Source organism: Globicephala melas, chromosome 15, assembly GCF_963455315.2.
Source record: "Globicephala melas chromosome 15, mGloMel1.2, whole genome shotgun sequence".
Lineage (NCBI taxonomy): Eukaryota > Metazoa > Chordata > Mammalia > Artiodactyla > Delphinidae > Globicephala > Globicephala melas.
Window position 1 is genome coordinate 36,166,657 of NC_083328.1, and position 15,581 is coordinate 36,182,237.

Below are 15,581 nucleotides of genomic sequence, written 5' to 3' on the forward strand. Positions count from 1 at the left end.
TGTGGGAAATACAGGTGTTGTTCATAAAAATACTTATGTTAACTTGTAATGGGTTTATTATTGTTATTCTTAAATATCTTAACATTTTCTTAGTATTCATCTCTGACACAGTGGAATGTTGACATATATATAATGTTTGTATCCCACATGAACAAAGTTCTTTGACATCCTCAACAACTGTTTACAGCTAAAGGAGTCTTAAGACCAAAGGGTGTAAGGGCACTGCGTCGACTGAAGCCATGCTGTCTCCCCACACCTCCACCACCCCATCCTTACCTCTTTCAGGTCTTTTCCACATTCACCTCCTCATCAAAGCCTTCCTTGGCCGCCTGGTTATAGTTGCAACCCTCAGCCTAGGGAGTGTCTTGTCCCAGGTCTGTGGCTTGTTGCTCTTCACAGGGCTGTACCCACCCAGCACCATCTGCTTTACTTACCTTCTTGTCTACTGGCTGTGTCCACACTGGATCCTAAGCTCCCCGAGTGGAGGGCTTTGTCTGTTCTGTTTCCTGGTGCCTGGAACAGGGCCTGGCACAGAGCAGGTGCCCAGCGAGTATCTGTGGGATGCACGAGTGAACAAGATGGGACAGGACCAGGCGGGGGATCACATGCTCCGTGTTAGTCGTGTCAGGTGTGCGATGCCCAGATAGCTGGAGGTAGGTCTGCAGGAGAGGGTGGAGAAATCCCCTTGGGGTTCCTGGGGTGGGCACAGGCACGCCAACAAGGGCAGAGGCTAAGAGCCGAGCATGGAGCGCCCCCCCCCAGCACTGAGGCTTGTGTCCCCGTGTCCCCGGCTCCTGCCAGGCTGGGGTTGGGCAGCTCGCCCAAGAGAGGCGTCCTTTGTGCCATGGATGGAGCCCATCAGTGCAGATGCCCTCGCCTGGTTCTGGCACACTTGTCTTCCTCTCTCCGCCCATAGCCAATGTGGCAGCAGCCATCGGGGGCTTCCTCTACTTCTTCACGTACATCCCTTACTTCTTCGTTGCCCCTCGATACAACTGGATGACGCTTAGCCAGAAGCTGTTCTCCTGCCTCCTGTCCAATGTTGCCATGGCAATGGGAGCCCAGCTCATAGGAAAATTTGAAGCAAAAGGTGAGTATTTTCCTTTACACGGGCTGTCCTTGCTGATTCAGTTACCCCAGAGGGTCTAAGCAGAGGGGCCTCCAGACTCAAGACTCTTGCTCCAACGATAATCAGACACATCAGCACAGCTAAACGAACAGTGCATTTGGAAGGCAGGTCCTCGGCGAGGGGGAGGCTCATGCCCAGGGCAGACGGGGAGGAGTGACCAGAGCCACAGGAGAGGTAGGTCAGAGACACGTGGTTCACAGGACAGAGAGTTGAGGTGTCCAATGCAATGTTGGCCACCACCTGGCCATTGCGGTCCCGGCTCTGAGCACCCCTCGAAGCCCTGCCTGGAACTGGCCGTTACTTCAGGAAAACGCTGGCCGTGAGCGTCTGCATCTGCCAATGGTGGGATTCAAGTTGGTCGCCTCTGAGTCTCTGCCTGCCTCTCGAGGCTTTAGGATTCCTAGGCCAGAGGTCTCAGTCTGCAGGGTTCGAAGGGTTCCCAGCTCTTGGTGAACTTGTAGAACTAGCATCTCCCCTCCTCCTGTTTCCCTGATACCTCCTGCAGTAATTGGTGATGACGGCAGGAAGGCCTGAGAGGAACAAGTCACAGACCAGGACATTGCTTTCTTGAGTTTTGTGAAATTTCCTGATTTTTAAAATGTCATGGGTGTCAAATAAACACCTCTAGGGCTGACGTTGGCCTGTGGGCTCCCATTTTGCAAACCCTGCAGGAGATGCTCAGATTTCACATGGTAGAGTCAAGGCTGCTTCTCTAAAGGGTTGAGAGGACGCCTAGTTTAACCCTTAACCCCACATCTAGTGGGAAATCTCCAGAGATGGAGTGCTTACCTCTTAGGAGAAGGCCCCGTTCATTTCTGGATCACTCAGACCACCTCACAGAAGGGCCTTGAAGAGGCAAGTGGACCCAGACCTGGCCCTGCCTCTGTCTCACTTGCCTTGGTTCCAAGCGGAGACAGAAGGGACAGGATGAGTTTATGTGTGGCTGGTGTTGTGTCGGTGTCCGTCTCCCGGGAGCTCCTGGTGTTGCTCTGGCTCTGCTAGCAGGAGGTGAAATACAACCTCGCTTCTGAGTGACTGACCTGAGTGCATTTTGAGATGGTTTCACCCCGCCCCACCCAGATGTTCTCTATCAGGCTGAATGCTCTGGTTTCTTCCAGTCATGCAATGCCTAGTTGTAGCTTCCTAGTTGTGGGTCTAAGGAGGGAGGGAGGTGGGTGGCCACGGGAACCTTTAGTGTGGCTTTATCCTTAATTAGAATTTTTTTCTTCAGTTGGCAAAAGTCCTATGACATTGGTGCTTTTAAATATACGTGGTTCTCCATGTTCAGTAGTGTGTGATAAAATGTAGATTTTTTAAAGGCATAGTCCCTTCCAGGGTTCAAATGCTTTTTAAAAAGCCATTTATAAAGAGGAGTCTAACTACATGGCACCTCTTGGTTTTCAAAATTCTATACTGAATTTTCTTCTTTTTTTAAAAAATTTTCTCCTGTTTTTTATTTTTTATTTTTTGGCTGTGTTGGGTCTTTGTTGCTGCACGCGGGCTTTCTTTAGTTGTGGCGAGCAGGGCCTACTCTTTGTTGCGGAGCACAGGCTCTAGGCCTGTGGGCTTCAGTAGTGGCATGCAGGCTCTAGAGTGCAGGCTTAGTAGTTGTGGCACATGGGCTTCGTTGCTCCACGGTGTGTGAGATCTTCCCGGACCAGGGATCAAACCCGTGTCCCCTGCATTGGCAAGCAGATTCTTAACCATTGCACCACCAGGGAAGTCCCTGAATTTTCTTAAAATAGACAAACTTGTAGTTGTTTGAAAGTGAACAGTGACCAAGGCTGGAGAGCAGCCATTTCCATCACGGGCTCTCGAGCCAACCCAGGTGGTCCAGCCGCACAGAATCCCCAAGCATCATTTGGACTGTGATGTTGCAAACCAGAGAGAGGACAGAACACCACGAGCACCACTAAACAGAGCTTTATTTATGCCGGGAGTGTTTCCTTTTTTTTGAAAAGACTTATATTAAATGCAGCCTCTTCCAGTGTTGGCCTTACCCAGATCACATATGTGTACGTGTGTATGTGTATGTACATGTGTATGTGCATCCGTGTATATGTACAAGTATGTTATGTAGATGGATATGTGTTTATGTGTGTATATGTCATAAATCAAACATGAGCCCCTCTCGTCAGTTCACAAGCTTTTGTTAGTTCTATGACACCGATTTGGTGACTTGCTCTTGTCTAGAGGCCTGAAGAAAGTTGTCAGGTTTGCTGTAGGCAGGGAAGCGTCACACTGACTTTGCACTGCTGCGCACACGTGTACATTGGTGACCACGGGTCCGCTTCAGGCCTGTTTCCTGGCATGTCTTCCAGGCACAGGTGTCCAGTGGCGAGACCTCCTGAGTCCTGTCAACGTGGACGACGACTTCTCCTTTGGGCAAGTGCTCGGCATGCTATTGCTGGACTCCGTCCTCTACAGCCTGGTGACCTGGTATGTGGAGGCCATCTTCCCAGGCCAGTTCGGTGTGCCCCAGCCCTGGTATTTCTTCATCCTGGTAAGTTCTGACAGCCACCTCTGTGGGGGTAGAGGTGGGCCCAGCACCCACCCCAGGCACCTCTAGTCCCTGACATGCAATGCATGCCCTGTGCGCTGTCATGAGCCATGTGTCCTAGGGACCCCGAGACCCCCACGCCCGAGGTTATCCCTGCGCTCCAAGGTCTGAGAGGAGGAGCTGGCGCTGGCTGGCCTGCCACAGGGCCAGTACACAGCCCCCTCCCAGCCGTCTTTCTCAAAAAACATCTTGTTGGGTTTTCTGCCTACAAAGTAATAGAGCTTTGTGTAAGAACGATCACGTGCTGGAGTGCACAGCACACTCCCACCACCCAGAGATGAACATCGCTGACACTTTGAGGTGTAGCTCTTCAGATGATTTTCTATGCACGTGCAGCTATAACATATATACGCTTGTTTTTAGATGGGGGGATTATATTGTAAAAATGCTTGAAACTTGCTTTTTTTTTTTTAACGTAACAGTACAGCTTAGATATCTTAAGTACATATACATGTGGTCTATTTACAAATATGTTTTTAGATTTTTATATACATATTTTTATAAATTTTTAAATTTTATGTATAAATATATTTCTATTTAAACATATGTGATTTTATCAACCAACTCCACTTTTTAATGACTACACAGTATTCCATGGATGTACCACTGTATCGTTAACTTAATTCCCTGTTGGTGAGCTAGGTTAGCCAGGTGCCACTTCATCGTTCGTTCTTTGATTCAACAAATATTTATCAAGCATCCATTTACTGTATTTCATCAAATCTAAGATGGCCCTTGGGGAATTCTGTGGCGGTCCAGTGGTTATGTTAGGACTTGGGCTTTCACTGCCAGGGTAGGGTTCAGATCCCTGATCAGGTAACTAAGATCCCACAAGCCGTGTGGTGCAGCCAAATAAATAAAAATAAAATAAAGCTATAAATACATTAAAAAAAAATCTAAGATGACCCTGATTCTTAGAGGCACCGTTACTTCATCACTAAGAAAGAAAGATACTGACAGTTAAAACTATGGCATTTCTGTGATTTGTAAGACACATTCTGATTTCAGTCACTTAAAACTTGAGACATGTGTCCCCTAAAACCAACAGACTGTGATATGAGGAACCACCCCAGGCTGTGGGGTACGTGGGGGCTAGAGCTGTGGGTGAGATGTTCTCCCCCCGCAGGGCTTCCCTCCGGGGTGTGGGCATTTTTCCAGGGCCCTGTGCTCACCGCTCTTGTGACCCTGCCCAGCCACTGTGCCATCAGTGTGCCACCCTCAAGTGACACCTGCACTGCTGGGGCCAGACTGTAGAAGGGGAGGCCTCCTCCCAGCAGAGGGAGGCTGGCCCTTGGGCTTCTCCTGCTTATTTCACGAGCGCCTGCGTGGCTGAGTGAGGATGCAGCTGGGGGCTTGCCCCACATGGCTCTGGGCTGGACTTAATGACCTGTTTTTGTATTAAATTCCATTGTTAACTTTCCCTGTATCACCTCTGAGTTGACGTGCATAGTAAGCCCCTTCAGCAGAATAGGAAACAGTCTCAGAGCTTCCCAGGGCAGCTGGGTGCAGAACTGCGCTGGGTCTCACCCCAACTCTGAACTCTAAGCAGCGTCTTCCCTGCAGGGGAGTCTAAGGGCGGCTACTGTCTGCTCTAGCTTGTCAGTTGGTTGTCGCAAACAAAATGAACTGACGTGAATTGGCTGTTTGAGAGCTTCTGATTTCCATCCTAGCCCTCATATTGGTGCGGACACCCGAGGACAGTTCTAGGGAAAGAGGAGGAAGACGATGATCCTGAGAAAGTGCTTAGGACCGAGTACTTTGAAGCTGAGCCAGAGGACCTGGTAGCCGGGATCAAGATCAAGCATGTGTCCAAGGTGCCATACCTATGGGGATGGGGACCGCAGGGTCATGGGGCGGAGACCATCCTCTGGGCCTTGTTTCTCCTGGATTCCTGTGGCTGCCCTCTGACCGGCTCTCCTGGGCACCAGCCATCCCTCAGGCTGTGTCCCCAGGGCCCAGTGTGGAGGCTCAGGGTCAAGTCAGCAACCTGTGCTGCCCCACTTAACCTCTGACCAGCTTTGCAGTGGATGCTCTCTGAGCTCGCCGTATATGATGCCTGGGCGTCATGGGCCTTCTAGTCCGGCCGAGACACCAAAACACCTGGGTGCTGTGGACCTGGGGTGGGGCGGAGAGCAGCAGGAAGCAGCGGGGCCTCCTCTCAGTCCTCTTCCTGCCTCTCTGTGCGCTGGTTGGTGGTACTGGGCGTGGTCTCCTCCCCAGACGCTTGGATGGGTATTCCAGAGGGGAGTAGAAAGGGCCCTTTGCAGTGAGGGGCTCCTGAAGTCTGGGGCCACCCTCTGCCTTTCCTGCAGGTGTTCAGAGTGGGGAACAAGGGCAAGGCAGCTGTCAGAGACCTGAACCTGAACCTGTATGAAGGCCAGATCACTGTTCTGCTGGGCCACAACGGCGCGGGGAAGACTACCACCCTCTCCATGCTCACTGGTGAGGGGCCCAGCCTTCATGCCCTACCCTGACCTCCAGGCCCTTCCTTCAAGGCCACCTCAGGCTGCCCCGGCCTTGTGCCCTCAGGTGGCTCTTGTCCTCCCCCTGCTGTGCTGATAGCTAGTGGAGCCCCAGGGGCTCTGGGAACAGGGTGGGAGCCTCTCAGGCCACACAGACGCGGCCCCACCCACGCTGATTTAGTCCCGAGCCCACTCTCCTAGAAAGTCGTCCTGAATGAGCCAGCCCAGCCCTAACGGTCGTCCTGTCCTCCCTGAGAACAGGCTCGAGTAGGACCTGGGCTCGGAGAGCGTGGGGGATGCGCCTCTCTCATTCCTTACAAGCCACACATCCTGGCAGTGGACATCCCCCACCCTCCTCTGTCTCCGGAGACCCACACGGCAGGGTGCACACCGTGTGAACCAGGGAAGCTCAGCACTCCTCATGCTACTGGAGGATGTTCGCGCTGAACTTGAGCCCCGGGGTCTTCTGCTCGGCCCTAGGTCTCTTTCCCCCGACCAGTGGACGGGCATATATCAGTGGGTATGAAATCTCCCAAGATATGGCTCAGATCCGGAAGAGCTTGGGCCTGTGCCCGCAGCATGACGTCTTGTTTGACAACCTGACTGTCGCAGAACACCTGTATTTCTATGCTCAGGTGAGCTGGCAGGTGACAGGATTCATGGGTCGTCGTGGTTATTCCATCACCTACATGCTCGGGTCCCCAGGGCAGCCATGTGAGCCCTTAGCCTCCCAGCAAACTGAACCTGCTCCGAGGAGGCGTTCGTGAATTGTGGGGTGGGTGGGTGTCAGGACACGAGATCCAGCCTGGGGAGGGACGGAGACGGCACCATTCCAGTGCCAGCTGGACGGGCTGGCCTCCCATCAGAAGCCGCTGCCAGATCTCTGTCCCCTCCTGTGTCAGCTGAAAGGCTTGTCGCGCCAGAAGTGCCCTGAAGAAGTCAAACGCATGCTGCACATCCTCAGTCTGGAGGACAAGGGGGACTCCCGGAGCAGGTTCCTGAGCGGGGGGATGAGGCGCAAGCTCTCCATCGGCATTGCCCTCATCGCAGGCTCCAAGGTAGGGGCGGCGGGGCCTGCAGCACAGCAGCCTGGGCCTAGGACGTGGCTCTGCCGTCATCACAAGCCCTTTCCTCTGCCCTCCAGGTGCTGATGCTGGACGAGCCCACCTCAGGCATGGACGCCATCTCCAGGAGGGCCATCTGGGACCTTCTTCAGCAGCACAAAAGTGACCACACCATCCTGCTGACCACCCACTTCATGGATGAGGCCGACCTGCTGGGGGACCGCATCGCCATCATGGCCAAGGGGGAGCTGCAGTGCTGCGGGTCATCTCTGTTCCTGAAGCAGAAATATGGTGAGCGGCCACAGGCAAGCAACGGGGCAGGCAGCCGAAACTCCATTCTGTGTGGGGTCAGCGTTGCTGGCCCAGTGTGCTGGAGAAAGTATCCACTGGTAACGTTCCCGAAGGACCCTTGAGATCAAGCAGAGAGAGGCCTTCTCTAGACATCCTGTTCTGCTACCTGTGGGTAGAGACCTGAGGCCCCAGGCAGAGGGGCCTGGGAGAATGAAGAAGGAATGAAGCAGGTAGTCTTGATTTGGAGCATCATTCAGCTTTGAGCAGTGGACTAGCAGTCAAGTGCCAGGGCCACCAAGAGCAGGGGTGCCGTTGCAGAGACCAAGCCCGCTCTCCAGCCTTGCAGCTCCCAAACAAGTGAGGGGCCCACGGCACTGTCTAGGGCTGGTGGGCAGCGCGTGGAGTCAGCCCCATCTTTGCTGTATGAGCATGGCTTCCCATCTCGAGGACAACTCATGGTCTAACATGGTCCTGGCATGCCAGGTCACATCCATGTCCCGCCAGCAGAAGGAGCCAATACAGAAGACCAGCACCCCACCCCCAGGACACCCCAGGATTTGCACCCCTCATATCTGCAGCTTCCTCTGACCAGCACACAGCCCTGAAAGCAGAAGGTGACCTAGTATGGTCACCATCAGGCTGGGGGGAGGCTGTAAGAGAGTGGCCTTTGCCCTTAGGTTCTGCTACTGAGAAAGCAGGGAGAAGGGGTTTTGGGGACAATTTGTACCCCAGTATCTGAGACTTGACATCTGAAGTCCAGCTCTGGTTTCACCTCCTTATCATGCTCAGCAACCCAGGTCCTCCAGCATCTCTCCCCAGCGGGTGGAGGTGGGGTGGTGAGACCCTCAGGGCAGTATTGAGGTGCCCTGAGATGCATCAATTCCAGTTCACTTGCCCCAGCTCTGCAGCCCCTTTCCCAGGAGCCTGACCTGCAGGAGCCCGGGGCCCTGGGTGGGCCAGGAGGAGAGTGGGATGCAGCCTCACTGGGCTCCTGGGTGTACCAGGCGCAGGCTACCACATGACGCTGGTGAAGGAGCCTCACTGCAACCCCGAGGGCATCTCCCGGCTGGTCCACCACCATGTCCCCAACGCCACCCTGGAGAGCAGTGCCGGAGCAGAGCTGTCGTTCATTCTTCCCAAGGAGAGCACACACAGGTACATACATGTCCCAGAGAGCACGGACAGGTACATATCCTAGAGAGACCAAGCACAGGCACGTGTGTGTCCCAGAGCACTCACAGGTACAGATCTGAGAAGGAGGTTCAGGGGGCCTTAAGGGCTCCGTGTGTAGAGTCACCCGCCCTGCACCTGTGTGGCTTGGCCAGGGGCACCTCTTAGTTCCTGGGCCTGTGATGGTCGGTATCCAGTGAATCTGCTTGCTGGGCCCAGGGTGCCAGGCCTCCCTGTGCATCAGGGCTGTACCCGAGAGGGAGAAGAGTGGCTCATCACAGGGTACTCAGTGCCCTGGTGCCATCCACACTCGGCACGAGGCTCACTCCTCACACTGCAGCCACTCAGGGTTAGTGTGCAGCTGTGAACTCGTGTGTCTTCTTGGTCTCAGAATCTGAGTCATGAACACAGGCCTCATAAACAGAGCAGCCTCCCGGTGTGGGGAGGTAAAAAACAAACTCTTTAAGTCACATTCAGAAACTTCGGAATAGAAGACTTAAAAGTACATTTATCTTGCTGCAATCTGGATTGAGAAATGTTGTTTTAATCATGACAGTGTTCTCTGACTCATTTTTTTTTTAATTAATTAATTTATTTATTTTTGGCTGTGTTGGGTCTTTGTTGTGCGCGGGCTTTCTCTAGTTGCAGCTAGCAAGGGATATTCTTAGTTGCGGTGCACGGGCTTCTCATTGCAGCGGCTTCTCTTCTTGCGGGGCATGGGCTCTAGGCATGCGGGCTTCAGTAGTTGTGGCTCGCAGGCTCAGTAGTTGTGGTTCGCAGGCTCAGTAGTTGTGGTGCACAAGCTTAGTTGCTCTGTGGCATGTGGGATCCTCCTGGACCAGGGCTCGAACCCAGTCCCCTGCATTGGCAGGCAGATTTTTTTTTTTTTTTTTGGCTGCGTTGGGTCTTCGTTCCTATGTGCGGACTTTCTTTAGTTGCGGTGAGCTGGGGCTACTCTTCGTTGCGGTGCATGGGCTTCTCATTGCGGTGACTTCTCTTCTTGTGGAGCATGGGCTCTAGGCGCATGGGCTTCAGTAGTTGTAGCTTGCGGGCTCTAGAGCACAGGCTCAGTAGTTACCGTGCACGGGCTTAGTTGCTCCGCGGCATGTGGGATCTTCCCAGACCAGGGCTCGAACCTGTGTCTCCTGCATTGGCAGGCAGATTCTTAACCACTGAGCCACCAGGGAAGCCCAGCAGACGGATTCTTAACCACTGCTCCACCAGGGGAGTCCTCTCTGACTTAGATATAGTATAATTTGTTTTACACCTACTCTGTTATCACACACACACAAATGTGCTAATGCACATCCTTTTAGAAAAATCTTTGTCAACATTTCCAATGACCCCTTAGAATAGATTCCCAATAGTGGCGTAAATTTTACCAGATTCACTTCTGGAAAGGTGATGTGTTTGACTTCCCCAGCAGCAGCATAGGGGAGTGTCCATTTACTCCACAGTTGCCAACTTTGAGTAAAATTTCTTATTAATATTTGTGTATCTAATGGGTGAAAGTGGCACACACACACGTAATTGGCATTTTGTATTTCTTCCATTCCTGCTGGCGGGAGGTTGACCGCTTCCCATGCTTATTGGGCTATAAGCGTCGCTTCTTCTGCGTGTTGCATGTTCACGGCTTATGTATTAACATCAACCATTTGTGTCGCAACATTTTCTGATTTGTTGCTGCCTTTTAATTTTGTGGGATTTTTTTCCCCCTGCAGATGGGATTAATGGGTTATATCTTTTCCTTTGTTATTTCTTCTTAGAAAGTACTTCCCTACCCAATAAGTAAAAGAATATTCATCAATTTCTTTTGGTTTGCTTTGTGATTTCATGTAGGTGTATAGGTATCGAAGAGTGCCTTATAGGCCAACATACTCAAAAAATGTTATGTGTGGGAATTCCTTGGTGGTCTCGTGGTTAGGATTCAGCACTTTCCCTGCTGTGGCCTGGGTTCAATCCCTGGTCGGGGAACTGAGATCCTGCTAGCTGTGCGGCATGGCCAAAAAAAAAAAAGATTATTAAAAAAGAAATGTTACATGGGGGGAGAAAGGGTGTGCAGGGGAAGAACAAAGCCTAACTTTTTTTTTTTTTTTGAGAAGGCATCTCAAGGAGCTAACCTTCCTTTGCTCCTCCCCCGTACAGCACAGAGGTGATTATTTAGAAACAAATTATCTAGAAAGTCACTGAGAAGTGACTCATGACTCGGTCTTTTTCTTCAGGTTTGAAAGTCTTTTTGCTAAACTGGAGAAGAAGCAGAAGGAGCTGGGCATCGCCAGCTTCGGGGCCTCTGTCACCACCATGGAGGAAGTCTTCCTGCGGTAAGTAAACGTGCGTCTGCATCTGTCTAGGGCTCAGCCTTGATGATTTTTCTGAAGTGTGATAATAAAGCAATCCCCTTGATAGTCATCTGGAACACCCATCTGAGGTGGACCTACAGCCTGGGGGGGTGGGCAGCAGGGCAGTGGGCCGGCTGTCAGGACCCGAGTTCACATCACAGCCCTATATATTAACACTTGCACAGACTCAGCCAGGTTCCTGACACGCGCAGTGACTCAGACAGCAGAGCAGCCGAGCTCTGATCACTGGAAACTCCACTCCCACGTTGTGAGTGTGTTGGCATCTTCCCTGGGGCCCCTCCCGGGAGCACCTCAGCAGCATCAGGCTGGCCAAGCTCCTCTCAGGTCTAGGTAATGATCCCGGAGTGTGTTTCCATCTTTGATGAAGATGTGAAATTTAGCCTTCACCCCTCAGAACTACGGGGTGAGCTCCAGACGGTTAATACATTGGTCAAACATTGCTTGAATGCTTTATTTAGCAGATATAGTGCTAAGAACAAGAAATACAAAAACTGTGAGATAGATGTTTTTCCTTTAGGATCGCATACCCTACAGGAGGCAACAGGATAAGTGACTATAAGTACAGTGCCGTTTGAGTCGGGTGGCTCCCTGGCTTCGGTGCGGCGCCAACACCAGGCTCCGCCACAAGGCCTGGCAGCCTTACCACCCACCCGCCCTCCATGCACCCGTCTCTGTCGCACCTGTCCCAGTGTTGCCCCTTCTGGAACACACTCTTCTGCTCCCTGGTCTCAGAGTGACAGTGAGCACCCCGAGCCACGGTGTCCTGTATTGTGACAAGCCCTCCTGGTGCTGCCATCGTGCCTCAAGCCCCATCCTGTCCCTCTGGAAAGCCCGGGTTATAAATGCTGACTTCGATCAGTCTCCCTGGCAGACCAGGAGGCCCTCATGGGCAGGGCCCTGTCTAGTTGTCTCTCTCCTGGACTTTGCTTGGCTGCCATAGCTGGTGTCCTGGAGATACTTATCGATGAATGAGTGAATGAACAAATGAAGTCCCAGCTGATGGAGCAGATGGCGCTCTGCTTTAGTGCCCCTGACAGTCGCCCGCCTTTGCTGCCCCTCTCCCTCCCCGAGGAGCTGAGTTGTGACTGGGCCTCCATGTCTCGACCAGGGTCGGTAAGCTGGTGGACACCAGCATGGACATCCAAGCCATCCAGCTCCCTGCCCTGCAGTACCAGCACGAGAGGCGGGCGAGTGACTGGGCTGTGGACAGCCACCTGTGCGGGATGATGGACCCGACTGACGGCGTCGGCACCCTGATTGAGGAGAACACTGCCGTCAGGCTCAACACCGGGGTGAGACTGCGCGACCTCGAGCACTGCATGAGTTAGAGGCCGCGGGGGCAGATGTGAGCATAGGGAGGGTCAGCACTCTGGGAAGAGGGCAGATTACAGCTCGTGCTCCCATGGGCTGGCAGGCAGAAGGAAAACCTGGAACATTTTAGTCGAGTACCTGTCGTTTCTCGTTGTTCTAACCTGGCCACTCACAAATAAGGGTGAACACTGCTTATAAGGCTAACAGTACCCCGTGTACCGAGAGCTTAGAGCTTGCTATGTGCCCAGCACCCAGTTAGACAGAGGGCAGCACCGGTCCCGTTTTACAGACAGGAAGCTGAGGCCTGGGCCAAGGTCGAATGGGCAGCACATGGCGGAGCTGGGCTCTGGTCCCTGCCGGCCTGACCTGCACTTAGAGGACAGTGAAGGGCTGAGCGTGGGGAATATAGGCAGTGGGGGGAGGTTTGTCCATTTCCTCTGCTGTGAGGTTGGCCAGAGTCCTCTGACCAGGAGCATGGGGAAAGCAGAGGCCTCAGCTCCCCTCTGGGATAGCAGAGGGTCCCTTAACCTCCTTCCATGGTGGAATAGTGCCTGCCCTGCCGCCACAGCTGGTGTGAGACCCCCAGGGCCCATTTGGGACCTATGGGGATGTGTTCTTGTGGGTCTTCCATGTCATCGACTGGGCCCCAGGAGAAGCCCTGGCTCATGTGCAGACCGTGCCTGCTGCTGGAGGGCGGGGTCAGGCACTGGCTCTGTGGTGGCGGTTGTATCACCCTCATCCCCTCTGTCGCAGTTGGCCCTCCACTGCCAGCAGTTCTGGGCCATGTTCCTGAAGAAGGCCGCATACAGCTGGCGGGAGTGGAAGATGGTAACGGCCCAGGTCCTGGTCCCTCTGACATGCATCACCCTGGCCCTCCTGGCCATCAACTACTCCTCCGAGATCTTCGATGACCCCCTCCTGAAGCTGACCTTGGCCGAGTATGGCAGAACCATCGTGCCCTTCTCGGTTCCCGGGACCTCTCGGCTGGATCAGCAGCTGTCAGAGCATTTGAAAGACATGCTGCAGGCTGAGGACCAGGAACCTCGAGAGGTGCTGGGTAAGGGGTGTCCCTAGGCGGCTTGGGGCCCAAGTTGTGCTGTCAGAGCCTGCCTCTCAACCAAGGCATTGTGGACATTTGGGGTGGTTCTTTGCTTAGCAGCATTCCTGGCATCACCCCACTCCAGACATTGCCAGGTGTCCCCTGGGGGAGAAAATCTTTGCCCTGAGTCAAAGGAAGACAAAAGTCCACGTCTCTAGGGCTAAACTATGTCCAGGCAGTCATTTACAGAAGTCAGATTCTTCAGGACCATTTACAAATGAAATGTAAAACCTCAGCAATGTTTACGTTACCTTTTTTTGTTTGAGAGGACGGTCACGATATGCCTTATGTGACATGGTGTTTTCTTACCACATCCTAAAACTGAAACTATCTCGTGTCCCTGGCGGTGGCAGTTGGACACTGCCCTGGCTTTAGAGCAGGCATCGCACTCTAGTTAAATGGAATATGCTTGAAGTTTTTCACGTTTTTCTGCTCCCCTCCCACTTCCTGGCCAGCAGCTTTGAGGTTCAGCACGCTGATGGTTCCAAAATCTTGGCAGGAGTCAGGTTCCTCTTTAGGAAAATGTCGACCGTATCAACGGCCTAGAGCAGGCCGGCACTGCCAGGGGCACCGCTGCCAGAAGGAGCTGTTGCAGCCGGAGTCCCTGCTTGGCCTGCCAGCGATCAGGGCCCTGAGTAGCCCTACTGACAGTGGTGGGCACCTTGTTTGTCACCCCCAGTCCATCCCATCTTGTTTTCTGGCTGTCACTCAGCCTGGTGTGAAGATCTCAGGGCTGTCATGGTGCGTGGTGGCTCCAGGGATTTAGAACAGTACCGTAGATGCCCGGGCCTGAGAGGGTGTGGAAGGCCAGACTGCCTGCTCCCTCATGGAGCGTGGGGACTTTCAGTCCTGAGCACCTTACTGTGGGTGAATTACGCAGCACCTAACGCATCTGACCCTTTTCCTTGTGTGCCAAGAGCCACAGCAAACCTTGCCAGGAGCCTCTATAACTGTCTCCATTAGGATTCACCAACGGGTCCCTGTCCCCTTGCTGACACTGGGGTCCCACAGTGTGGGTGTCATTGCTGTCCCCAGGCGACAGCTGAGTGAGAGGCAAGGCGGGAGCAATGAGTATGTGTGAGATGCTGGTTCCCTGCAGCCGCGCGGCCAGCTCTGGGCTGGGCAGTGTGTGCTCGTGAGCTAGTGGAACTGAATGCCCCCAAGGTCACTCGTGGGTGGGCAGCTGACCCCACCCCCATCAGAACCCCCACTTGCTCTGTGCCACAGCTAAGGAGTAAAGTGACGGGCCTGGCATGATTAGGATTCTGTTGCTGCCCTTGGGTTGCAGGAGAATGCCAGGCATATGGGCTGCCCAGAACCCAACTGCCTAGAGAATCTGATGTGAAGTGGAGATTCGCTGGAGCTCATTCGTGTGCCAAGAGAACAGCTCCTTCTCCCAGGGCCTTCTCCCTCAGGCCACTCTTTTTAAAAACTCTTTTTTTTTTTTTTTTTATGATTATAAAAGGGTACTTACGGGCTTCCCTGGTGGCGCAGTGGTTGAGAGTCCGCCTGCCGATGCAGGGGACACAGGTTCGTGCCCTGGTCCGGGAAGATCCCACATGCCGTGGAGCGGCTGGGCCCGTGAGCCATGGCCGCTGAGCCTGCGCGTCCGGAGCCTGTGCTCCGCAACTGGAGAGGCCACGACAGTGAGAGGCCTGTGTACAGCAAAAAAAGGAAAAAAAAAAAAAAAAGGGTACTTATTCCTTCTATGAAAACTGGAAAAACAGAGACATAGAGGGACAGTCCAGTGTAATTGCACCCTTGGAGGTAGCCCCTCACCCACCCCCGTGGTCCTGAGGGCTGGTCCAAGCCCACCTAGGGCCACCCCTCCCTGCACCTGACTGGGAGCTTCGCCCTTCAGGCCGCTCAGAGGTTTCCACAGCTCTGACTTCTGGATCCTCACCTCCTCCTGATCCAGCCTCTTCCTGCCACGTTGACCCTGGCCCAGGTCCGGGCCTGTATCTCTGAGAGGCCCTTTAGTGTGTGTATGTGTGTGAACAGGGGGTTTGTGGGGGAGAAGGAAGAGCCTGCCCTGCCACTCAGCTCCTGTGGCTATGGGGGTGTCCCCCCCGAGGCCTGCAGCCCTAGGTCCTGCTGCTCCCACCACGTGGCCCCATGGTCCGTGGACAGTGTGC

The 15,581-nt window shown here is 53.5% G+C and overlaps 1 protein-coding gene across 2 annotated transcripts in view; it reads left to right on the top strand.

Annotated features, from left to right (window-relative positions):
* The window catches only part of LOC115848091 (phospholipid-transporting ATPase ABCA3), a 45,805-nt gene that overhangs the window by 19,831 nt on the left and 10,393 nt on the right, over window positions 1-15,581 (top strand). For both annotated transcript variants that reach the window (XM_030848460.3, XM_030848458.3), the window contains exons 9-19: window positions 917-1,090; window positions 3,451-3,632; window positions 5,360-5,503; window positions 6,002-6,131; window positions 6,632-6,786; window positions 7,054-7,209; window positions 7,296-7,506; window positions 8,511-8,661; window positions 10,899-10,997; window positions 12,145-12,328; window positions 13,101-13,404. In XM_030848460.3, coding sequence (XP_030704320.1) covers window positions 917-1,090; window positions 3,451-3,632; window positions 5,360-5,503; window positions 6,002-6,131; window positions 6,632-6,786; window positions 7,054-7,209; window positions 7,296-7,506; window positions 8,511-8,661; window positions 10,899-10,997; window positions 12,145-12,328; window positions 13,101-13,404 — 1,890 coding nt within the window. The remainder of the gene's footprint in view (window positions 1-916; window positions 1,091-3,450; window positions 3,633-5,359; window positions 5,504-6,001; window positions 6,132-6,631; window positions 6,787-7,053; window positions 7,210-7,295; window positions 7,507-8,510; window positions 8,662-10,898; window positions 10,998-12,144; window positions 12,329-13,100; window positions 13,405-15,581) is intronic.